Source organism: Hylobates moloch, unplaced genomic scaffold, assembly GCF_009828535.3.
Source record: "Hylobates moloch isolate HMO894 unplaced genomic scaffold, HMol_V3 SCAFFOLD_1, whole genome shotgun sequence".
NCBI lineage: Eukaryota > Metazoa > Chordata > Mammalia > Primates > Hylobatidae > Hylobates > Hylobates moloch.
In genome coordinates this window covers 136072986-136099656 of record NW_026652276.1, presented here as the reverse complement: position 1 = coordinate 136099656, position 26671 = coordinate 136072986, and the positions used below count along the sequence as shown (strand labels likewise).

Genomic DNA, 26671 nt, shown 5'->3' with positions numbered 1-26671 from the left:
TTGCCCAGGGTGGTCTCAAACTCCTGGGCTCAAACGATCCTCCCACTTAGGCCTCCCAAAGTGCTGGGATTACAGGCATAAGCCACCCTGCCTGGCCAAAACTAGTAATAGTCAACAGAATGATCAGTACAATTAATAAGATCTAGGTACAAGGTAGTAGAAAACGTGAGAAAGGATACTTTTCACCTCATGTTAAGACATGGTCATCAGGAAACATTCTTTAAAAACTGCCTAAATAGCTCTTGAGCCAGCTGCAGGTAAAGTTGGGATGAAGAAACCATTCTGAGTAGCATGAATAGCATAAAAAAGCATAGCAAAACCCTAATCAGAAGGCTTATGGGAAAACAATGCAAGGTAGGGCTGTAAAGGTAATTTAAAGCCACATTAGAGAGAGCCTTAAATGTGGTAAGGAACCTGGACTTCATTCAGTAGGCAGTGAAGGGGCAGTTCAAGTCTATAAATATGACCAATGATGTGCTCTAAGAAACCATTTTGTTTGGGGTGAGGTTCAGGCATCATCTCAAGCTTCTAAAGATGATGATCAGAATCTGATGATTCTAACATGCCAGCAGCATAGAAAGACACTAGCCTAAGTAAAGCCTATGCATATCTCTCAATCTTTATCAAACAAAATTTGGAAGAAACCACCTATTACTAGCTAAGTTGACCTAGCAAAATCAAAATTTAAAAAGCAGACCATTCCCATAACAAAAGAAAAATAGATATTGAATATATACAATTTATTTAATAAATTAATGTCATTCAAAATACAGTGCCAGAACATGATGCAGTTGAACATGCTAGTAATGTTTGTCATGAAGCACCTGTGCTCATGTTAGATTGGTGGCGCCCCACTACTGCTAGTGGTTCCTGGGATTAATGCCAGAGCAGCGCTAGTTATCTGCTCTTCTGCACAGCTAGTGCAGAATATTCCTGAACAGTTCACCTTACTAATCCTAACCCCCACACGCACACAACAGGTTAAAAAAAACACACTGACAGCTAACAGATCTATACACAATCACTCTACAGTAATGCTTGTTATTAAATTAAGATGTAATGACCTGGTTAACCCACTCTAAATCTTGAAGATGGAGAACTACATCAGCAGCAGGTAGTTATATGCATGAGCCAATGTTAACATAATACAGAAAGTGGAGGCTTTTTCTTATTAAAGCTCCACGCAGACCCGCACAATGAGGGGCTGGCAATTCTTACTGCAAGCCCAGCAACTTAAGTCCACACCTGGTAAATGACCAGCTGACTGGAAGACCTGTATTCTAGATAGACAAGTATAAGTTAGTGAAAAGAGAATACATGCACCTAATAGTATAGTTAGACTGATCCTGCAGTCATAGCTTTCCCTGTGTAATACCATAAAATTATGGAAGATCTTCCTCAACTAGAGTATAGGATTTAGACATTTCTATACCAACATGGACATTAGTGTTAAGTGCAGTTGAATTAATTACACTGAAAACTGTATTCCAGGACTTCAGAACAGAAGCACGGGAATGAAACACACATACTAAAATAACCTCAGCACAATTTGTGATATACCACACTAGGAACAGGAAACTACTTTTATAAATGAACTTTTTGAACTGTACATACACAGGGCTAACAATGTTAGATAATCCAGATTCTTATACTCTCATGATTACACATAAAGTTTCTCAATTATTGAATAATCTATTTCATATTATGGAAGCATATCTTTCTGTAAGACTCACTGATATATATTATACTGATGCAAATATTAAGTAGGGCATAAAAATAAAATTTATCAAAGATAGATTTTTATGTACTCATATTTAGTTCTTTCATAGCCTCTTTTGTTTAGCAAAGAAAATGACAAAGCACATAACTCAGGCGTGCACTCCCTGAACTTCCCCACTATACAGGTGGTAGTGCAACCATTTCTCCATCCAGTTCAAACTCTTCTGTCCCATCCGTTGAAAAAAGATAAGTTGGTGGTTTCCATGGAGACTCTTCAAGGCAGGATGGATAGAGTTTCCCCACAGTGCATCGAAAATCTCTCCCCAAGTCCCACAGTACACGTTCAGATATATGCTGCCGCAGAGACCACCGGTCAAGTTCCAGGTCATATTGGTAGGTGACGTATTTAGCTCGCTCATTTAAGTGGGTTTCTCGCATAAACACGCACAGAGAATTTGAGATCACAACAGCTCTAACACAGGGGTCAGAGTACCTCTTAGCAGGGATGTTGGCTGCCATTTTCCACTCATTTTTATTCACATCATAAATTTCCACAGTTACTGAAGACCCATCTACAGTGCCAGAGGGGAGTCTTATGCCGGAATTGGTAGCAATATGCAACCCTCCGATATAGAAAATTTTATCACCAAAAGCTGCAGCTGAAGCAAAGGACCTACTAGTCTGTCTCATGGCCATTTCTACCCATGAGTCAGACCTTGGAAAATAACAGTACATGAGATTCAGTGTCATCACATAAATGCAGTCATGAACCACAACTGCTGCACTCCATTGCCAAGCACAAGGTAAAGGGCTTACCATCGTCCACTCATCTTTCTCAGTGTCGTATCTTTCTACGGTCCTCCGATTAAGTTCTCCACCTACGCTATCTCCTCCAATTGCATAGATATAGCCTTCACAGCAAACCAAAGATGGCTTTATGCGGACAAAAAGCATTGGGGTCTTTGGAAACCAGGTATTTTGCTGTGCATCAAACCAATAAAAGCAATTCACAGTTCTGAAGGCAGTCTGAAGTTTGCTTGTTTTACTGTGATTTGTTTTTGTGTTTTTCAGAGGAACTTGACCCCCTGCTATGTAGATATCATTATCAGGAGTTACAACGGTCCCAACCTTATGCAGATCAGCTGGTGGGCTACATAACTTGTAAACTTTCTCTGCTTGGGGGCTGTAACAGACAGAAGAGTAAAGACTACAAGGATTTTCTGAAGATGCTTCAATGAAAATCATCATTTCCTCTTTAGTCATCCCAAGTCTTGGTTTGAAAAACTTGGGCATGGACTTATACAGACCTTGAACCACCACTGACTTATCATTGGGTGGCAGACCTTGAAACCAAGCTCTCTGTGTTACTTCTGAAAGTGCATCAATTCTGATTTGGCTAAGAACAGAAGACAAATACTGGGATCGTGATTCTGTGTTATACTCTAGCCACAGCATAGCAGCTTCTCGAACGGTTTCTTCCTTTTCTACATTTAAATTGTCACTACTGAGAATATCTATCAGTAGGTCATGTGACAGCTGCATGAACGCATCCTGATGATACACAGCAGTGAACTTGTGCTCCACCATCCTTTTAGCACTCTGTTTTAATTCCTCACAACTGAAGAGATCAGCAAAACTCAACAATCGTACACAATTCTCTGCATTTATTTTTTTAATTAAATATTCTCGACAACGTTGTAACACATCTTCTACCTAGAATGAGAAGGAAAAAAAAACAGGCTGATAGGGCCAGGACAGACACATTTTACTTTTACGTAAGACGTAAGTACATTAATCAGATGTCCATGGTGTAATTTTTATTTTCAGATACACACATCTGGGCTAAGAGATAAGGTCTTCTGGTAGTAATAAACTCAGAAGACTATATAATTTTGCAGTAATTTTTCCTGCTCAGTGGCCTACTTAACTGTTCTCTTTAGGAACCAGTAATACAATAAATAAGCTCTTAAAAAACAAAACAGCCTTAAGGAACAGGTAAGGAAATTCATACATTAGTCATACTTTCCTAGACTTTATATGTAATTGAGAGAACTATACGAAAAAATGTAAATAAATCATAGTATAGAGAAAATTATTGTTGTTGAATAACTCGATTCTGGTTTCCTCAATTTGGACAATATAGTTACATAAAACCAGAAAATCACACACAATGAGTAAGAGTAGTTATTTGCCATTCTTATCTAAAGAGGTAAGATATCAAAGCAACCCGAAGTAGACTTACATGCAGTTACAAATTACCTACATTTAAATGACCCATCTTAGCCACTGTAAGCTTCCTAGATTTGTTTTTTCTTAAGAAGGTAGATCTCAGTTGAATCAGATGTGCTACCTACTATATTTATTCAGCATCACAGTGATTAACTAGAAACTGTTTACACTGAGAAGTCAGGTTGCTTAGATTTAAAAGTTAATTGGCCAACTGGTACCTGGAAACTACTTATTAGGAAAGAAGCTTCACATCTCTGAACTTCAATTATCTCTTATATAAAATGGGGAAATAATGGTTATCTCCCTCAAATGAGCCTGTAAGGATCAGATGAGAATATACATAAAGTATTAGTACAGCATCTGGTACTGAAACACATGATCATTTCATGTGGTTGATAGTGAAAGTCATATTGGTAGTCACAGAATGCCCCATCTCAGGCTTGCCAGGGCAACACAGTCTAAAAGGCAGAGTCCTGTTTTGCATTTGAGCAAGCAGATGTAGTATACGGTTTTAGTTAAGATGGCAGAAAAAAAAATGTGAGGAGCAGCATCAGTATTTACAGTAACAAAGTATTCTGGAATCAGATTTTCTTAAAATTCCTTAATGCCTTAGTAATTCTGAGAAATGCCTGCTTTTAAAAGAAGGACCAACAAAAAATTAGCTGGGTGTGCTGGTGCATGCCTATAATCCCAGCACTTTGGGATTATAGGGAGGAGGATTACTTGAGCCCAGCAATTGGAGACTGCAGTGAGCCATCACCATGCCACTGCACTCCCGCCTGGGCAACAGAACAAGACATGTCTCTAAAAATAAAAAGTAATGACAACTTGCAAGCTATATAAAGACAGTGCTTACAGTAAGCATTTCTCCCGTTCAAGTTTGGAATTACTAGCACACCAGCAAGCTACCCCAGCCTCAGTTTCCCCAGAGTTGTGGGTAGAGTAGAACACTAACAATAAGGTTAGTGTAATAAGGAGTAAAGGTTGGCCAGGTGTTGTAACTCTCACCTGTAATCCTAGCACGCTGGGAGGCCTAGGTGAGAGGACTGCCTGAGCTCAAGAGTTTGAGACTAGCCTGGGCAACGTAAGACCTTGTCTCTACAAAAAATCAAATAATTAGGCAAGTGTGGTGATGCACGTCTATAGACCCAGCTACTCAGGAGGCTGAGGCTGGGGGATGACTTAAGCCCAGGAGATCGAGGCTGCAGTGAGCTGTGATCTCAACACTGCGCTGCAGCCTGGACAACAGAGCGAGACCCTGTCACACAAAAAGTTGAGTATCCCTAATTCAAAAATTCAAAATCCAAAATGCTCCAAAATCTGAAATATTTTGAGTGCTGACATGACACTCAAAGGAAATACTCAAGGGAACACTTCGGAGTCTAGATTTTTAGATTAGGGATGCTGAACTAGTAAATATAATGCAAATATCCTAAAATCTGAAAAAATCTGAAATCTGAAACTGGCTGAACTGGATTTCTGGTCCCAATCATTTTGGATAAAGGGTACTCAACCTACGGAAGATTAAAAAGGAAGGAGACTACATAAAGCATGAACTGAGTTCTGGTTTCCAGAATTATACCCAGGTGTTGGCATTCAACCAGTGTTATGCATATTCATTCAGTGCATATTTATTAAGTACTTAACAAATATCATGAACAGTGCTCTCCAAATTTAACCTTTGGTCTAAAGGTTCTCCGTCTGAAGAAACTTTGTGAAATACAGTGTTATTCCAAAACAGGAGATGAAATGAAGAAAAAAACTCTTATATTCCTCTTAAAATTTAAAAAGGGAACATGATGGGGAAATAAAGAGTAAAACAGTTTGTCATACATAAATATATCAACCATCACTTGTTTTGTTTAAATACTTCTCCTTAATTGCTCAATATGGTCACATAGCCATTATAAATATTTATCATAATTTCCACAAGTTTTCTGTGAAAAGTAGTATCATGAAAAATTAGTATATGTAAGCTCTAAGCAAAAAAAAAAAAAAAAAAAATTGAAACACTTAAATTCAATAAACACTGTTAAAAATTACTTTAATTTGGCTGAAAGTGGTGGCTCATGCCTGTAATCCCAGCACTTTGGGAGGCCAACACAGGTGGATCATTTGAGGGCAGGAGTTCCAGACTGGCCTGGCCAATGTGGCGAATCCCCATCTCAACTAAAAATACAAAAATTAGCCGGGCATGGTGGTACATGCCTGTAATCCCAGCTATTCGGGAGGCTGGGGCAGGAGAATTACCAGAACCCAGGAGACAGAGGTTGTTGTGAGCCAAGATTGTGCCATTGCACTCCTGCGTGGGCAACAAGAGTGAAACTACGTCTTAGAAAAAAAGTTACTTTAACTTGAAATCAAAATTCTCAGGTATGTTAGGCAGTAAAACACACGAAACCAGTATAAAATTTTCACCTATCTCTTTTATTAACAGATATACATTCCCATCACAAAACTACTTAGTTTACTCGGTAATCAAATCCTATTGTTTTTCTCTTACACATTTTGTAAAAAGAAAAAAATCTTTTACCTTCTAAAATATGTAATAAGAAAATTACATAGATAAAAGACATTACTGGGCCAGGCATGGTGGTTCATACCTGTAATCCCAGGGCTTTGAGAAGCCAATGCAGGAGGATTGCTTGAGCCTGGGATTTTGAGACCAGCCTGGGCAACACAGTGAGATCCTGTCTCTACAAAAAATAAAAATATTGGCCGGGAGCGGTGCCTCACGCCTGTAATCCCAGCACTTTGGGAGGCCAAAGCGGGTGGATCACGAGGTCAGGAAATCGAGACGTTTCTGGCTAACACGGTGAAACCCCATCTCTACTAAAAATACAAAAAATTAGCCAGGGGTGGTGGCGGGCACCTGTAGTCCCAGCTACTCGTGAGGCTGAGGCAGGAGAATGGCATGAACCCAGAGGCAGAGCTTGCATCTGAGCCGAATCGCGCCCCTAGACTCCAGCCTGGGCGACAGAGTGATACTCCGTCTCAAAAAAATAAATAAATAAAAATACATAAATAAATAAAAATACATAAATAAATAAATAAAAATAGTAGCTGGGCATGGTGGTGTGCAGCTTTAGTCATCCCAGCTACTCAGGAGGCTGAAGCAGGAGGATCACCTGAGCCCATGAGTTCAAGGCTTCACTGAACCATGACTGCACCAATGCACTCCAGCCTGGGTGACCGAACGAGACCCCGTCTCAAAAACAAATAAAAAAGGCTTAACAATGTTTCCTCACAAAATAAACCACATAATAAACCAACAAGCCACAACTCATGTATGTAACTGAGGAAAAAAATGCTTACCTGTAGGCTGGGCAAGGTGGCTCACGCCTGTAATCCCAGAACTTTGGGAGGCCAAGGTAGGCGGATATGAGGTCAGGAGATCAAAACCAGCCTGACCAACATGGTGAAACCCCATACTAAAAATACAAAAATTAGCGCCTGTAATCCCAGCTACTCAGGAGGCTGAGGCAGGAGAATCACTCGAACCTGGGAGGCGGAGGTTGCAGTGAGCCAAGATCGCGCCACTGCACTCCAGCCTGGGCAACAGAGACTCCGTCTAAAAATATATATATATGCTTACCTGTAGGAAGCAAGCTGTTTCATAAAGCTGTTCTACAGTGCTGTCATTCATTGCCAAGTTACCCGTGTATGCGTAAGTTATTATTATCTGTAAGGTGGCAGCATCTACATTCCTCAGGTGTACATGGGTTTGTTTGCTTTCACTTAGTCCACTCATAAACATGGCCCTACAGGGGAGATGGAGAAAACAAAAGTTGTAAAGGTTTTGTGCAAAACAAATGTAGAGCTGAAAAGAACAATTAGATAACAAGAGGTGTTTATTTAGGGTATTTACTTATAAGTGAAACTTTTTTTTTTTTTTTTGAGACAGGGTCTTGCTCTGTCCCCCAGGCTGGAGTGCAGTGGTGTGATCACGGCTCACAGCAGCCTCGACCTTCTGTGCTCATGCGATTCTCCTCAGTCTCCCAAGGAGCTGGGACTACAGGTATGCACCACCACACCCAGCTTTTTTTTTATTTTATTTTTAGTAGAGACAAGGCCTCCCTATGTTGCCCAGGCTGGTCTCCAACTCCTGAGCTCAAGCAATCTTTCTGCTTCAGCCTCTAAAAGTGCTCGGATTACAGGCATGAGCCACTGTGCCTAGCCAATGAAAATTCTGAGGGAGAAAGATAAGAATAAAATCCAGTCCCAAATATATACCAGACTATTCCACCATGCCATTTTCAGTGAAAATCTCAAAATTCTATTCACTTCTTATATTCATACCATGAAATAATACTCAGCAATAAAAAGGAACTAAGTATTAATATATACTTTAACATAAATGAACCTGAAAACATTATGCTCAGTGAAAGAAGCCACATACAAAAACCACATAGTGTATGAGTCCATTTATATAAAACACCTAAAAAAGGAAAATATAGAGACAGAAGGTAGATTAGTAGTTCCTTAGAACTGTAAGAATGGGGTTTGTGTCTATAAATAGACACAAAGTGATGAAAATGCTCTAAATTTAGATTGTGGAAATGGTTGTATAACTCTGTAAATATACTAAAATTCATTTAATTATACACTTAAAATGGGTAGATTTTGTGGTATGTAAATTACATCTCAATAAAGCTGTTAAAAATTCATTTACTCAAACAATTCTCTAAAAATATGCAGGACACTTTCCTAAAAATTTATTATATACAGGAAATCATGACGGAAAGGCAATTGGCATCATAGAGAATACAAAGCAGAATGCCCATATATAGGTAAGAGATGAAAATAGGAGAGAAAAGCTTCTGCATGTAGCGGTCAACAGTGAGTGTCACAACAGTCACTAACTTGGGCCCCTCAAGGACAGAGATGAAGAAGCCATTCAAAATGGATAAAACGGGGTAGAACATAAGAAGCAATTGTTCAAGGGGCATAACTTGAACATACGGGCTCATGCAGGAAACCAGAAAATGAATTGGAAAGATGAAGAGCAGTCAGATCACAGAGGGCCTCTAAATGAGACAAGAGAGTCTGAGCTTTTCCTTGTAGATAGTGGGGAAAACCAAAGGGTTTCAAGTCTGAATTTAGCACAACAAAATGTAAGTGATAAATGTAGGATGAATACTCTAAGCTGACAGACTATAAGAGCTAAAGGCTAGAGACAGGAAAACTGCCTATCAGGCTATGACAATAACATACCTAAGAGGTAAGAAACTGAGTTATATTGGCAGAAATGAATACAAAAACCACTATAGCTGGGCGCTTGGTGGCTCACGCTTGTAATCCCAGCATTTTGGGAGGCCGAGGTGGGCAGATCATCTGAGGCCAGGAGCTCGAGACTAGCCTGGCCAACATGGTGAAACCCTGTCTCCACTAAAAAATACAAAAATTAGCTGGGCGTGGTGGCAGGTGCCTGTAATCCCAGCTACTCAGGAGGCTGAGGCAGGAGAATCACTTGAACCCAGGAGGCAGAGGTTGCAGTGAGCCAAGATCGAGCCACTGCACTCCAACCTGGGCGACAAAACTGAAACTCTACCTCAAAAAGGAACAAACTAACAAAACCCACTATAAAGAGCCAATAGGATCTGGTGATTTTCTTTTTTTCTTTTTTTGAGACAGAGTCTCACCCTGTTGCCCAGGCTGGAGTGCAGTGGTGGTATCTAAGTTTATTGCAACACCCAACTCCCAGGTTCAAGTGATTCTCCTACTTCAGCATCCCGAGTAGCTGGGATTACAGGCGCCCACCACCATGCCCGGCTAATTTTTTGTATTTTTAGTAGAGACGGGGTTTCACCGTGTTAGCCAGGATGGTTTCAATCTCCTGACCTCGTGATCCGCCCGCCTCGGCCTCCCAAAGTGCTGGGATTACAGGCATGTGCCAGCACTCCCGACCAGAAACAGCAAATACTTAATTTCATAATACTGTAACAGGCTGAAGTACCACAACAGAAGAAGTGCTGAGTAATTCTCAAGCAATTCTCTCATTTTGGGTCTAAAATGAACTATAAATGTTACCAAGAAATATTAAAACTATTATTCAGAGGTACCTACTAATTATTGGTGGGATAGACAGAAGTGGTAACTCAAACCACAAAGGAAGAATGTATTTAGTTCAGAAGGCAAAATCTCTAACAGCAGATGTATAGGAGCATTACATGTAAAGATCTTGAAATCTACAATTCTGCCAGCAGAATCTAGTTGAAGAACACTTGGGAAAAGCTCAAATTATATCCTGTGGATATGAAACTGTCCCAGGCACAAGATTTTAATGATGGGTGGCTTCAACCCCAAACACATATTGAACTATTTTATTTATTTAGTAAATACCTGATTTCTTTTAGGGATAATACACAGTTGTCCCTTGGTATCTGTGGGGGACTGATTGGTTAAGAAACTTCCCAGACTTGGCCGGGTACAGTTGTCATGCCTGTAATCCCAGCACTTTGGGAGGCCGAGGTAGGTGGATCACTTGAGATCAGGAGTTTGAGACCAGTGTGGCCAACATGGTGAAACCCCGTCTCTACTAAAAATACAAAAAAATTAACCGGGCATGGTGGTGTGTGCCTGTAATCCCAGCTACTTGTGAGGCTGAGGCACAAGAATCGCTTGAACCTGGGAGGCAGAGGTTGCAGTGAGTCAAGATAGCACCACTGCACTCCAGCCTGGGTGACAGAGTGAGACTGTCTTTAAAAAAAAAAAAAAAAAAAAACAATTGTAGGCATAGCAAAGGCAACAACTGGTATTTGAGCCTTAGCTTCTGCAATCATCATGGGATGTGTTAGGGAATGTGAAGTTTCAGTATCTTCATACAAAGTAAGTCAGCCCTGAAAGGTCAAATGAAATCTGTCCTGTCTATAGCTGCCATTAAAGAACAGCAGAACAGGCGGTGTGCGGTGGCTAATGCCTGTAATCCCAGCACTTCGGGAGGCCAAGGCGCACGGATCACAAGGTCAAGAGTTTGAGACCAGCCTGACCAACATGGTGAAACCCCATCTCTACTAAGATTACAAAAATTAGCCCAGGCGTGGTGGTGCGCGCCTGTAATCCCAGCTACTTGGGAGGCTGAGGCAGGAGAATCACTTGAACCTGAGAGGCAGAGGTTGCAGTGAGCCGAGATTGCGCCACTGCACTGCACTCCAGCCTGGAAAACAGAGCGAGATCGTCTCAAAAAAACAAACAAACAAAACAAAACAAAACAGCAGGACCAAACTCACTGATGATTGCTGCTTATGGCTGTTAATATTTGTAGTAGAAATATACTGGTCCACATTTAATTCACCTTTATTGGCCCTGTCCCTTTCAAATATTAAGTCAAAATTACCTAAAAGCAAAGAACAAATAAAGCAATTTCTATGCCTTGGCTTCTATTCTGCTCAGGAAACGTACAACAAAGAGGCAAAAGATCATAAAAATGTAAAGTTAAGCTTTATGTTATTAGCAAAGAGTAACTAAATTAACTTCTACATTCAGAGGCATAGAGAACACCAATGCTACTAGTTATTAAATATTTAAATCTGGCAAAGAGTCTAGTTAGTATAAAGAAATATCACAAATGGTAATAGTAAAGAGTGAGAAAAAATATATTTTGTAAAGAAAAGTCTTAACCTATCTAACAGCACCAATTTTTACCCTCTAAAAATTACTATTTGAGCCCATAACTTGTCAGTTTAAAAACAGAGATCACTGTTTTCTAAAGGTAGCATTTTAAAATCTCAAAGTGTAAATTATCCCATTTTTCTTTCTCTTTTAATGGAAAAAGAATATTCTAAACCTTTCTGCCTTCCCAACATTGAAACTTTACCTTAGTTAATTGCAACATTTCTTGTATTTAAACCTTTATAAAACTTCTTTCATGTGTCCCTTACACATGCAAGAATGAGATTTGCCAAGTACTACATCATCTGAATAGAAACCTTAAGCAAAACTTAAAAACAAAAATTGAGATGTGGCTTTTTAAAAAATTAAATAACATTTCAAAGAATTTCTATTTAAAACATTAAAAGTACTTACCTGAAATAAGAGCTACATGTTGCAAGAACCATCTTATGACAAGGGAATTCAGTGCCCTCAACAATTAACACTATGTCAGTAAACAACTGCTGTTCATAAAACAGTTTCAACTGTTCCAACAAGGACACAGCATATTCAGTATTGATCTGCCTCTCGTCTTGAGTGGACATGACTGTATTCCATTAATATCTCCAGGAACAGATTAGAAAAGTCCGTCTTACTGATGGAAGGTCAAGTGAATACTTCAGAAATAAAGGAGAAACTACTTGCTGTTATCTGCAGCATTCAGTACCAAGACTGACACATTCACTAATGAGTAATATCTTGTTACAGACTTAGAATCACTCCTAGGTCATCCTGTGTTAATTAGGTTCTTCAGAGTTTTTCAACACAGTCTGCAGACATTGTGCTCAAATCTGCAATTGCACAGCTCATGAGTGAAAGAGAAAAATACACGAGGTAGATTTTGTGGCAACATCCTATGTTCGGTGGATCCTGTGGAGTAACTAAAAAGAAAAAAAGTTCAGTTGTAGTATCTAGGCCAGTACAGTTTTAGAATATAACGTTTAAAATGGCAGCCTTAAATAGAAATCATATTTATTTCAAGTTCAACTTTAGACATTACCATAAAAGTGAAACATGATAAAAATGAAGATCTTAGTCTACATTTAAAATTAAAAAACAAGAAAATTACCAGTTGTAATTTCAAGTTAACTTTTGCCTTCTATACAAAATATAACTGTCACAGAAAATAACGAACACATGAATAAGTACACATTTTTAAAGCTCTTTCAAAATAGGTAACTTAAATTACCAAAGCCAGATCTCTTAGTTATTTGTCTGGTGGCAACAAATGATCATAATACTTAAGAAAAAATATATTTTTTAAAAAAACAAAAAACCTGCTATCTTACATAGAGATTTCTCATTCTCTGAATATATTTTAAACACGTTCACAAAGTCTTCACATTTAATTTAAACTATATGGTAAAGAGATTCAAACTGTTTATTTTCAAATTTGCCATTCAATTCAGTAAGAGAAGTATATGTAATTTGCCTCTTTGTAGAGTGGTTCTTTCCTAGGAATCTTTACGAATAAAAGCATATAATTTTACTTAAAAAAAAAAAAGCATAAAATGTAATGGATATATGTTCCTACCCAGAAAACTCCACACACAAATATGAATGTTCTCCAAATTAATATGTAAGTTTAATACAAATCCAATCTAAATCCTATTTTCAAGGGGTTTATCTGGAAGAATGCACAAAGGTTGCTAAGATATTTGAGGGGAGGAAGGGCAAGTTTTTAATGATTTTTATGAAAATATTAAATGTATTATAAAACTCCCATAAAACCAAGTACACATAAGAAACTAGAGATGATTGGCCGGGCACGGTGGTTCACACCTGTAATCCCAGCACTTTGGTAGGCCGAGGCAGGCAGATCACAAGGTCAGGAGCTCGAGACCATCCTGACCAATACGGTGAAATCCTGTCTCTATTAAAAATACAAAAATTAGCTGGCCGTGGTAGTGCGTGCCTGTAATCCCAGCTACTCAGGAGGCTGAGGCAGGGGAATGGCTTGAACCCGGGAGGTGGAGATTACAGTGAGCCAAGATCGCACCACTGCACTCCAGCCTGGGCGACAGAGCAAGACACCGTCTCAAAAAAAAAAAGAAATTTGATATGATAAAGATAAATATGGCATCTCAAACTAGGAAGAATGGTTTAGTTCAACAAATAATGTTGGAAGTGGCTAAATGCTCAAGGGGGGGGGGACCTAGGCTTTAGTCATACCGCATACCATTCATCAAAAAAAAAAAAAAAAATTCCAGCTGAATAAAAATTTAATTTGGAATTCAGTATTCACAACACATGGCAAAGGAATTACAAATCAGGAAAAGAGGAAAATCCCAAATAGAATGCTACTAATATGTTAACTATAAAAACTGCCACCTCTTTTTTCACCAACTGTTAAGATGACCGTTAGTTACCATAATAAGAAATGACTCCATCATTAGAATCACTGATATTTTTCCTCACAAAATACCATCCATTATGTCAAAGAGAATCACATATACTTCCTGACAAACTATACTATTACAGTAACTGCTAACTTGATATACAGTCAAGTTTCCAGCCAAGTTAACTTTGAAAGTAACTAAAACAGGTGCAAAGGCAGAGTGAGACTCTGGGTCATTTAAGGTAAGAACTCTGCTCTTCCAGAACAGCATGTTACACTATAAATCTGAGTTCTACTACTATAATCGCTAAGGCAAATAATACTTAAAATCACTGACTATTTCCACACATTAATAATGCAGCAAGGCATAGTGTTGTTGAGGGTGTGGAAAAACAAGCATTCTTACACAGAGGAGTAAGTTGATACATACCCACAATCCTTTATTCAAAACTCTTGACACAAGACACACTCCAGAATTTACACTTTTCCAGATTTTATAGAGGTATTGTGACCCATGTACCCTACATTATAAAACCCTCTCAAGAAGTCTCAAGTAGCAATGGATAATCAAACACATTATCTTTACTGAAGCAACTATGAATGGTGTGAAAAATAAAGACTATATATAGCCTCACGTTACTTCAGGTCAGGTTTTACTAGCAAAGAGTTTTTTTTTTTTTTTTTAACAACTTGATTTTTCAGAGCTTTTTGAATTTCAGAATTGCAAGTATTAATAATACTTGGCACTGGAAATGCTTAATACCAATCTACTAATCCTACTTCTAGAAATATATTTTACAGAAATACGTGCATTAATAAAGTAAAAGTCCTAATCCCAGTAGCTGGACTCAAAATTGTCCCCATCCATGTTTAAACAAGGTGACAGCAACTGGTGGCCAGGGCCAAGACAGACTTAAATCATGCCGCTAGACCCCAGAATTTCTTGCAGGCTAGCGGTACAGGCTCACTCTGGTCATTTCATTAACCATATAATATGATTTTCTGCAATGATTTTGGGGAGGCCTCATTTATGACTGGGTTTTGCTAGGTTTGATTTTTTATCGTATCCATGAAACCGTATTAAAACAATTGAATGCTTCTAAAAAAGTACAAAGTCATTATACTCATTAACACAGCTTTATTAGATTCCGCTATTTCCCACTCTTCTTTTGTAATACAGGATATGTTTTCTTCCTGGACAGGCAGCCTACGTAAAAGTTACCTTAAAATAGGCAGAAAAAGTAAGTCATTCAGATATGACACTAAGTAAATAAACAAGTACAATTAAAAATAAAATTAAGGTCAAGAGTGGTGGCTCATGCCTGGAATCCCAGCACTTTGGGAGGCTGAGGTCGGTGGATCACTTGAGGTCAGGAGTTCAAGACCGGCCTGGCCAACATGGTGAAACCCCATCTCTACTAAAAACACAAAAAAATTAGCTGGACATGGTAGCACGTGCTGTAATCCCAGCTACCCAGGAAGCTGAGGCCAGGGAATCACTTGAACCTGGGAGACAGAGGTTGCAGTGAGCTGAGATCGTGCCACTGCACTCCAGCTTGAGTGACAGAGCGAGACTCCGTCTCAACAACAAAACAAAAACAAAAAATAATAAATAAAATTAAGTATCTCACCCCTCTGGGAGCATGGACTTCCAAAGGTATTAACTAAAAATGTGAAAGCTTGGCCAGGTGTGGTAACTCACACCTGTAATCCCAGCACTTTGGGAGGCCTAGGAGGGCAGATCACTTGAGGCCTGAGGCTTGGAGTTCAAGACCAGCCTGACCAACATGGCAAAACCTTGTCTCTACTAAAAATACAAAAATTAGCCAGGTATGGTGGCACATGCCTGTAATACTAGCTACTCTGGAGGCTGAGGCTGCTTCAAGCTGAGAATCACTTGAACCCAGGAGGAGGAGGTTGCAGTGAACTGAGATCACACCACTGCATTCCAGCCTGGGCAACCCAGCAAGACTGTGTCTCACAAAAATAAAAATAAAAATGTGAAAATCTGCAAAGTTTAGGATGATCAACCAACAATCTTCAAATGCCCACAACACAAACATTTTCTGTAAAAGACTCCTTCCCTCCTAAAAACAAAACTTGAACCCAATACCCTAAATCCTCTGAAGTAATTCAGTATGTACTATATTAATTACCAACTGATGTGACATATTTTACAAATTTTCTCTTTTCAATAATTACATTTTGTATATCATTCTATATCTAAAATCAGCTTCAAAACGTCACAGACCTTGTCATCTGTAGAAGCCAGCTTCCCCAGATTAGTTCTCAGGTATCAAGGAAACTGTTGACTTAATTTTCTTTTCTGAATGAATGGCTAAATTTAATTCCACAAATGTTTATTGAATACTAAGTGCCAATCATTGCACTTTACATACTTGGATTGAGAGAAGCCAAACACGAAAGCTCCAAAATACCAAGGGCTTTTACTCTTACTACAGATTACAGCCACAGCTACAGCCGTCATTCAAAAACATGGTGTTTTAAAAACCAGCTATTCTAGACAAACTCAAAAGCCAAGAAGCAAGCAAATGAGTGAAGCAAGCTGGGTATATGAAACATTTTTCTTGAAATGTAGCTATCTTGATCTTTTACTTTCAAACTTTTAATAGAGACATGAGTTAAAGAAATTTTACTCTTTACCATAAGAAAAATTGTAGTACAGGTAAAATGAGCAAAGGTATCTGGTGCTCAGCCCTACTACTAACAGTGGATCACACAGGAGGAAGGAAAAACTTATTGAAGACCTATTTAAATCTTCTGGATTTTATTAATATATGCAATGATTACCTGATTTTTACAAAATAAACTTTTGGCCAGGTGTGGTGGCTCATGCCTGTACTCCCAGCACTTTGGGAGGCCAAGGCGAGAGGGTACCTTAAGGCCAGGAGTTCAAGGCTGCAGTGAGCTATGATCATGCCACTGCACTCCAGCCTGGGCAACAGCAAGATCCTGCCTCTAAAATTTTTAATTAAAAAAAAAAAAAAAGGCTGGGCACAGTCGTTCATGCCTGTAATCCCAGCACTTTGGGAGGCTGAGGTGGGCGGGTCACCTGAGGTCAGGAGATTGAGACCATCCTGGCCAACATGGTGAAACCCTGTCTCTACTAAAAATACAAAAATTAGCCTGGTGTGATGGTGTGTGCCTGTAATCCCTGCTACTCGGGAGGCTGAGGCAGGAGAATCGCTTGAACCCAGGAGGGGGAGGTTGCAGTGAGCCGAGATCGCACCACTGCACTCCAGCCTGGGCAACAAGAGAGACTCAGTCTCAAAAAAAATAAAATAAAAATAGTAATAATAATAAAACTTCAAAAGGTACACTACTCTCTCTTCTCATAACAAAGACAAAATATTTTAGGCTTTGGGAGCCATAAGGTCTCTATCCCAAAGATTTAAGTCTTGCTGCAGCCTGAAAGCAGCCAAAGACAATATGGAAACAAATGTTATTTCAATAAAATTTTGTTTACAAGAGCAGGTTACAGGCCACATTTACCAATCTCTGCTTTATTTTAAAAAATTTATTTTTATATACATATGTGTGTGTGTGTATATATACACATACACACACACACTCACACACACACAAATTTTAATTTTTTTTTTTAAGAGACAGGATTGCACTATGTTGCCCAGGCTGGTCTTGAACTCCTACGTTCAAGCGATCCACCTGCTTGTCCTCCCAAAGTGCCGGGATTACAGGCATGAACAGCCGCACCTGGCCTTACACTGCTTCTTGATAAAATATTTAGTCAGTGACTAAAATACGTACCTCAAGTTGTTTCTGCAAGAATAATGTTTCTCTTCAGATCACAAAAACAAGGAAAAGCACAAACTTTAAATTCCTGAACGCTGAATTAAATATAATTCTTAATCTAATTTATATATATTCCACTTTTCTTCTCAACCAAAATATTCTAACATCTTTTACCTAGTCACACAACTGCTTTCCCCAATTCCTGCTAGTTCCGTGGACTTCTGAAACATGTTCTTAATCTCGTGTGAGTACCTTTAATTAAGGTTAAAAAAAAAAAAATCTCTCCCCAAGATAATCTGCCAAAAAAGAAACCCATACTGAGAAAAAGCTATTCAAAAACACTTAAATTACTTTGGGAAATCCCTGTTATATGCCACAATTCCTGGTATCAGGTGCTTCCAGATTAGTAAGAAAGTCCTATATTCTAACATTGATTATTAGAATATATTCCATGGTAAAAAATGCTAACCAGCATAGGAATTAAATTGGAGTCATGCAAACACAATATAATGAAATTCACAATCTTAATAAAGTGCAATGTACTTTGGCATAAAAAGCATACATATTCTTACTCCTTCTTTTAAGTCCTGGGCTCAATTCAGTGTTTTTGACTGATTTGCTTGATCACACAGAATGGCAAAGATAAGGATAAAATGTTATACACAGGATGAAATCCTCTCCTCCACTGTCTACACACTTCTTTTTTTTTTTAAGATGGAGTCTCACTCTGTCGCCCAGGCTGAAGTGCAATGGTGTGATCTAGGCTCACTGCCACCTCCGCCTCTTGGATTCAAGCAGTTCTCCTGCCTCAGCCTCCTAAATAGCTGGGATTACAGGCACGCACCACCATGTCCGGCTAATTTTTCACATTTTTAGTAGAGATGGGGTTTCACCACGTTGGCCAAGCTGGTCTCAAACTCTTGACCTCAGGTGATCTGCCGGCCTCAGCCTCCCAAAATGCTGGGATTATAGGCATGAGCCACCACGTCCGGCCTCTACCCACTGACTTTCTACGAATTATTATAGGACAAAGTCCTATTTATTTTTAAATCTGAAGACTTCCTACAGAAGTCAAAAATTTATAAATTGATTGAAAACAAATGCTTCTAATACATTTTCTCTAGGATGCCCAAGTCTCTGAGGTTCTGAATGAATTCTACCACATGAAAGTTTCGAAACATTGTTACTAAATGATTGTCAGGATTAAATCAGTTAGCAATCAATAGTAACATACACAATTCTACTTAAAAATCTGAAACTCTTCCCACAAAAAAATATTTCTAGAGATGACTTAAAGTATTGGGAGGATATGCACAGGTTATCAAAAATACTATGGCATTTTATATCAGAGACCTGAGTGTCCTTGGATTTTCATATCCCAAGGGGACCTAGGAACTAATCTCCCACTGAAACCGAGACAACTGTGTTTCTATTCAACAAATTTAAGTTGGTTGTCTGAATTCCTCACTTAACTTTCCTATAAAATAACAGTATTAAAAAGGTGTTTAACTCCTCACTGTAAGCAGCAAAATATGCCCAAAAGTATATCAGCAAGGAAAATTTACACAAAGTAAATACTACTTTAATACTCATAAAGAGATAACAGTGACAGTGAAATTGTTTTACAGATTGATTATTAATATTAAAGAATAAGGAACCAAGATTAAAAGTATGAAATGTTGAAATTTTAAAAAGTCCCAAATACTTTTAAAGATTTCAGAGGTTGACAGCAGTGTTTTGGCTTTTTTGGGGGAGGCAGTGAGGGGAGATAGATGTCTAATTTCACTTTGAAACCAAGTTTTCATTCCTAGAGGTGTGTACTTTGTAGCATCCTCCCACTGAGTAGCCTGGAAACACAAAGAGAAGCAAAGCAAACTTTTCCAATGTTAACCAGGCAGAATACAGAGACTGAGGAACCAATAAAGGATTAAAGAACTATTGAATGTGATAAAGAAACCAATCAGCAATTAACTGAGCTGTGGATGAAAAAGGAAGAAAGGATAAAAAGATGGGAAGGAGGCTGCTAGCAAGGCCTGCTACAGTAAGCACAGTAGTAGGTACAAAGTTTCCATTGGACAGGAGGAGTAAGTTTTAGTGATCTGTTACACAGCATGGTGATGATCGCAGTTAACAATAATATACTGCATATTTCAAAACTGCTAAAGATTCTAAATGTTCTAACCACAAAAAAAATAAGTAGATGCGGTGACAGACGTAAATTGCCTGATTTAATCATTCCTCAATGTGTACATAGATTGAAACATCACATTGTAGCCCACAAAGACATACAATTATTTGCCAACTAAAAATAAAATGAATAGTAGGAACGAAGGAGTGATAGGTCTCCCTCTAGGAAGGGCAGTGCGGCTATAAATCATTTACCTGTAGGAAGCACATTCAAATTGTACATTACTAACTTAGGGAGTGCTGCATCTCCCAATGCTACAAATGTCAATAGAGAAGATTAAAAATTTTTGTTGGAAAAGATCCAAGGCATTCTCCATGGAGGTCAACCGTTGAAAAATAATTGAGTACAAACCCAAACTACTTGGGTTTAAAGCCCCAGTTCTGCAACTTAATAGCTGTGTGGCCCTTTGTAAGTTATTTATTCTCTATGCCTCAGTTTGCTCATCTATAAAATGGAGTTAAAAGTAGAACTCTCTTCTCAATGAATTGTTCTAGGATTACATTTCATACTTGGTTCAGTACGTGACACACAGCATTACTACATAGATATTCGAAATTATTTTTATTAACCCACCCACTGGTGAAGCTTTTGTAGCACTTTCCCAACTCCTGGATTCCCCACCTACACCAGGTACAAAGATTCCAATTTCAAGGTCTCAGCACTCCAAATACAGTTCTCTTTTTTCATTCTGTCTAAACATAAGAGAAATCCAATATTTTTAGAGAATACTGGGACTTTTTTGCAAACATTTGACACTTGAAATCTTAATTCAGTGTTCTAAAATATTAAGATAATTTTTCCTTTTCTCACACATAATTCATTTTGATGGTACAAATAATGAAACAAACTAGTGCTTAAAAAAAGACTAATCTTGAGAAGGCTAATGTCAGTGTAAAAAACTAAATGAGAGTCCAGAAAGGCACCAGTCATAAAACAAGCCTTCCTTTATTTCAATTGAGATAGTTTTCTCCTTAGGAAGGACAAGAGATGGGTGCTAGAAACAGTTTGCTTTCAAGTTATCAAAACAACCATGACAGTTGAGAATGTCTGGAAAAGACCATTTGTTTTTTAGATTGTCAACTGCTACACAAACAGAATTTTCTGGAGTTGTGACAGGCATCAATTAAAAAACAAATCAAAAAAAACAAAAAACCAAAAAAACAAAAACCTGGCCTTTAGAAGAATCTATCAAGTTTTAAAATTTTCAGCATACTTGCAGTGAGCCGAGATGGCACCACTGCACTCTAGCCTGGGCGACAGAGCGAGACTCCGTCTCAAAAAAAAAAAAAAAAAATATTTCGGCATAGCTTCCCCTACTCTAGTCACATTCAGAGCTTAGGTCTCTTCTCTCTTTCCAACCATACTGATAGATGACGTGGCTCCATCAGGTTAATTATGCTCAGCACCCTAAGTAAATTCAGGTCACAAGTATAAGCTGTACTATATTATGATTAACAAGTTATCTCACTTTTAAAAAATTAAACAACATAAAGGCAATGCCACCTGTGATACAATAATTATATAAGTATAGTATGTCCTTTTATTTTGGATATCACTTTTCCTTTTTCCTCTCAGCTCTGTGCACTGACTTAAGCAAGCTAGGGAAAGGTGGCCAGGCACAACAGCTCACGCCAGTAAATCCCAGCACTTTGGGAGGCCGAGGCGGGTGGATCACAAGGTCAGGAGATCGAGACCATCCTGGCTAACACGGTGAAAACCCATCTCTACTAAAAATCCAAAAAAATTAGCCGGGCGCGGTGGCGGGCGCCTGTAGTTCCACCTACTCGGGAGGCTAAGGCAGGAGAATGGCGTGAACCCGGGAGGCGGAGCTTGCAGCGAGCGAAGATCGCACCACCGCACTCCAGCCTGGGCGACAGAGCGAGACTCTGTCTCTTTAAAAAAAAAAAAAAAAAAAATTACTTGAGATCGGCCGTATGCGGTAGCTCACGCCTGTAATCCCAACACTTTGGAAGGCTGAGGCGAGGGAATCGCGAGGTCAGGAGTTCGAGACCAGCCTGACCAACATGGTGAAACCTCATCTCTACTAAAAATACAAAAATTAGCCAGGCCTGGTGGCGCGCGCCTGTAATCCCAGCTACTCAGGAGGCTGAGGCAGGAGAATCACTTGAACCCTGAAGACGGAGGTTGCAGTGAGCTGAGATCGTGACACTGCACTCCAGCCTGAGTGACAGAGTGAGACTGTGTCAAAAAAAAAAAAAAATTACTTGAGATCAACCTGTCATTTCTAATACTGAGTTATTTAAGTATCACTTGGTCCATTCAAACTCTACAAAACCGAAAACATTAAGCTAACAAAGGACTTTGAAAATTTCACTCATATTTTATGACACCAGGACCAATCCTTTTTCCTGGCCTTACTGGTCTTAGGAATGTGGGCAAAGAGAATAGGGGAAGGGGGACTCTTTTCTAAATGTGTAACATCTTTGGAAAAACCAATGTTATCATTTGGCTTTTAAGACTGCATTCAAGTTTCTAGGAATTGACCTTGCACATTCAATGTTCAATGTTTAGGAATGAAAAGCTCAATATTTCTACCACCTAGAAGAAAATCTATGGAGTAGCATGGACATATGTACTGATTACTTCCCATCTCCTTACATGCCCTGTGAATAACATAAGTTAACAGATTTTATAATGCTTCTTATGAGAACAAAAAGGGGAGTAGAATTATAGCACTCATAGTCTTCCTACAGAACTATGTGCAAAGAAAACACCACTTTGTGGAAACGTGTGGACTACAGAGCATGCTCAACAGAAAGGCCACAGCACTCCAGAGTCACTGACAGAAGACAACCTCTTGAGGATTCCAGGCCCCAACCTAAAACGGCTTCAATAAGCACTAAGCCAACAGAAGATCAAAGTGAAGAAGTAAGCTTAACATTAGTTATCAGCCAGATGGAAAGAATAGCAAAATTCCACATCATCGAGATTAGAAAACAACCGACTGGCTTTTCGATTTACTTTAGGTCAGAAAAAAAAGTCCTTATCAAAGGTTAACCAAACTAAAGCATTCACAATCACAAGAGATCTAAGACCCATACTACTCAAATTCGGCAAAAATGTACAACTCAGAGGGAAGGGGGGGGAAGATCCCTGTTAATTAGTTGCCTCGATAAAAGAAAACATTATTTTGGTCAGTGCACAGCGTTGATACGGTTTCGTTTCTGAATGTCTGAATGCTCAGTGAGCCCGACGTACAGATTCATGTATAAACAACACGTGACCAGTCCTGTCCCCTACGTCTTCATAAGGCTAATTGACACAGAAGATAGTTCACACAAACATACCCTTTTAAAGTTCATTTTGTATTTTGAATTCTTTTCCTATTTTCACTGGAAGGGGTCACCGTGGTAGCCCGTGGAATGGACACTCCTCTACCTTTTGAAGTAAAGAGTTCTTAGATAGCTAAGCCCAAGGGAAAAAAAAAGATGTTAACTCAAAATAACCACCCCACATCAAACTAAGCGATTTTTCTATTCCCCGGTTTTTCAATTCGTAGGGAGAGGTGGTCGAATTCAAGGAAGTTAAAGATTTCACAAAGTAAACACGTACACAATTTTCCGTTTCAAAGGGCAGTTTCTGCCTTCTTTTTTAAGTCGATATAGACCATAACAGGAGCTCTGTTCGTCTAGACCTCTTGGTTAGTTCAGATGTACGGGAGGAGGAAATACAGAAGGAAGGGGGTGTCCTCCTTCGGCCCACCATGTCGCGAACACGTCGCGAGTCTTCAAGGGAAACAGCTTTACTTCGATAAGGGCGGGCGCGAGCCGAGGCCAAGGCGCCGCCCGGGAGCCCCGCGGCCGCCGAAGCGCCCGGTGCCGGAGCCGGAAACGCCCAGCGAGCGGCGCACCGGGCCGCCCCTTTCCCGTGGACCGGCCCGGAGCTCCGCCGCCCTGGGGCCGCCGCGGGGTGCGGAGGGCGGCGCCGGCCGCACGCGCCCCTCCCCCGCCCGCGGCGGAAGCGTCTCCGGTTTGAAAGATGCCGCGGCCGCCGCCTCCCACCCGCCGAGCCACAAAGGGCCGAGCCCCCTCCTGCCACAGCCCTCCTCCCCGGCCCCTCCACAGGTCGCCACGGGCTCCAGCCCGCCCGGCGCTACCATCGCCTGCTCACCCGCGTCCCTCGGTCCCGAGGGGTGAGATCCGGTCCAGCCGGTGGCCCCGTCCACACTGAGCCCCTCCGGCGCGGCGGCGGGGGCGTGGCCCTCCCGCCGCGGCCTCGGCCGGGGTCTCGCCTCCGCCTCCGGCCGAGGAAGGCTGGCGCCGCCGCCTCTTCCTTCCGGTTTCCCCTCGCACCCTCCCTCGCTCGGTCCGTCCAGCGCGGAAAGCAGCGTCCTCTGCGGGCGCCGCCGCACGCTCCTCAGGGCCCGACCACCGCCAGACTCCTCCCCCGGGAGCCGCGCCGCCCGCCCGCACCGCCTCGTCAGCCCGGGGCCGCGAGACGCCGGGCCCGCCGCTCCCGCCCCGCCCCCGCCGCGCGCTCTCGCCCCCGCCCGCGGCCCGGGAACGCGCGGGCAGTGGACCGTTGGCCAGCCTGCGGCGCCCGCCCTCGCCACGCCGCCCTCCTGCCTCGCGCGCGCGCCTGTCGGCACCAGCGGTAGTTTTGCAGTTTCCCGGGTCCTCGCGACCGTCCCCCGCCCCTCCCTTACTCTAGCTGCCCCCGCCCTTCTCCTCTGCCGGATACCACCGGAAAGCCAAAACAATTGGGGCCGCGCAGGCGCGAAAAAGGAAACGGAAAGAGCAGGAAGGGCGGGGGCGGCGCGAGGTGACGGGAAGCGTAATTGAACGGGGTTCCCGGGAAAGGTCAGGGGAGAGCCCTCGAGGGGCGCGTGCGCGGCAAAGGGGCGCTCCGAGGAGCCGCGGCGGCCGAGGCCTTGGGCTTAGACTGGCGGATGGAGAGGCCCGACAAGTTCATTGCTAGGAAATCTAGACAGCAAAACACCAATTGTTAAGCTGAAGGAGGTGTTTTACCCCTTGGAATTTCCCCTGAAATACAGATTTTTGCAGGCTGGCTCGGAGAGTGGGAATGAGTAGGACTAAACAATACCACACCGGGGGCAGGAGAAAGTTGAGGAGGCGTTGGGCGGGTCGCTTTGTTGCCGCAGCACCTCTTCTCCAAACCATGCCTTCCTCTCTCCAGAGCCGCTTCGGCTTTTCCCGAGGCCAAGGAAGAACTCAGAGCAGCACCCAAAAGGGCCCGCAGTTGGAGGAGGTTAGGGGAAAAGGGAGACAGAGATATCTGGGTGCGGACGGCAGCTCCGGCGTGTGAAGCCTTCCGTTTTGTGCTGCAATGCGGCGGCTGCATTCCCCCAACCCCCCGAGTTCCAAAAGAGCGCCTTCAGCGTTGCTTCGCAAAGCGAAGTGTTTGTAGCAGCAGCTAATGGCTGTGGCCCGTACTGGTTTAGTTAACTTGGCACAGCTTGCTGGCAGGCAGGCTGTAAATTTGCTAGGAGCTATTCGTGGATCAAAAAATTGTCAGAAATGCCCACATAGACTCCACCTACCTTCCTAACTTACAGTCTTGGCACAAGCCCAATCTAGAGAATATAGATGACTAATTATAATCTGAAAGGCCATACAGTACATTAGTGAAGGGAGCCTCTTCCTGTAAACTAGGCTAGATCAACTGAATGCACACCAAGATGCGTGTTATCAGGAACTACTGATAAAGGATTGTTTTACAGTAGAATCTGGAAACTACATTCAACAATCTTTATTGAGTATCCAGCATGCTACCACTGTACTTAGTCTAATTAAATAGTTAAGTGGTATGATATCAAACAAGCCATACAAAAGATTAAAGTCATTTAACACACACTTGAGCACCTACTTCGTGCCAGATTGGATATGAGAGATGCGGTCTAAACATGCAGACAACAATAACAAATGATACTTGTGGCAAGGAGTTCGTGATTCATCCTGTGGGCAACAAAAAGCCACTTAAGATTTTTAAGCAGGAGAATATCTTGATAAGATTTTAGAGAAAAAATTCTGAAGCATAGTAGATAGCAGACTGGAACCAGGGATACTAGTTAGGAGGCTGTTAATGCAGTCCAGACATGAGTTGGAGAGAAAGTCCAAACTAACAGTGTCAGTGAGAATGGCGAAGCAGAGATATATTTGAAAACTAGCCAGCTATGATAAATAAGACTTGATTACCTAGAGGATGAGGGGAAATAAGAAATCAAGGATAACTGAGTTTTTTAGGGTGATTAGATGGTGTTATCAGTGACTGTAAGAGGAGTAATGAATTGTGAGGATGAAAGAGAGGACTAAAAGGTGTCCTTTTAATGGCTGTACAGTTAGGAATGCATTTGGGCCCACGTTTTTTCCGAAAAGATTCCATTATAATAGCTTAAACAAGACCTCAAATCTACAGGTAGGCAGTTACCTTTTTTGGTTCAACAGCTCAAGAACAGCAGGGCCATCATTTCTGTGATTGTCTTGAAATTAACTTCATGGTTGCAATATGGCTGCAGCAGTTTTAGCCTACGCACCTTTGTTCAAGATAGGAAGAGGGGAAAAGGGGTGGCTTCCACCATCCATGGTCTTTTTTTTCTTCAGGAAAGCGAAAGCTTTCTCGGGATACTACATCTCCCAAACTCAGTAGACTTCCACAAACATCTCATTGTCTAGAATTGTAATTTGGCCACCTATAAAGATTACAAAAGAGAAAAACACTGGGAATGGATATTGGGTCAGACAAGTCAGACAACTAGCAGTCGGCTAGTTAGTTTATATTTAAAGCATCCTTCT

General features: G+C 40.9%; 1 protein-coding gene across 5 annotated transcripts; it reads right to left on the bottom strand.

Moving 5' to 3' along the window:
* Positions 1-721: 721 nt before the first annotated feature.
* Positions 722-24563, bottom strand: KBTBD2 (kelch repeat and BTB domain containing 2). 5 transcript variants are annotated; one of them, XM_058445873.1, is made up of 6 exons: positions 24030-24563; positions 23207-23324; positions 20472-20590; positions 11974-12479; positions 7544-7709; positions 722-3432 (listed from the first exon to the last, which is right to left on the bottom strand). In XM_058445873.1, the coding sequence occupies exons 4-6, from the start codon at positions 12141-12143 to the stop codon at positions 1897-1899; spliced, it is 1872 nt and encodes a 623-aa protein (XP_058301856.1). In that variant the 5' UTR covers positions 12144-12479; positions 20472-20590; positions 23207-23324; positions 24030-24563; the 3' UTR covers positions 722-1896. The 5 variants fall into 5 exon arrangements, with proteins under 5 accessions (XP_058301856.1, XP_032614251.1, XP_032614250.1 ...); XM_032758360.2 differs by lacking the exon at positions 20472-20590; XM_032758359.2 differs by lacking the exons at positions 20472-20590; positions 23207-23324.
* Positions 24564-26671: the final 2108 nt, after the last annotated feature.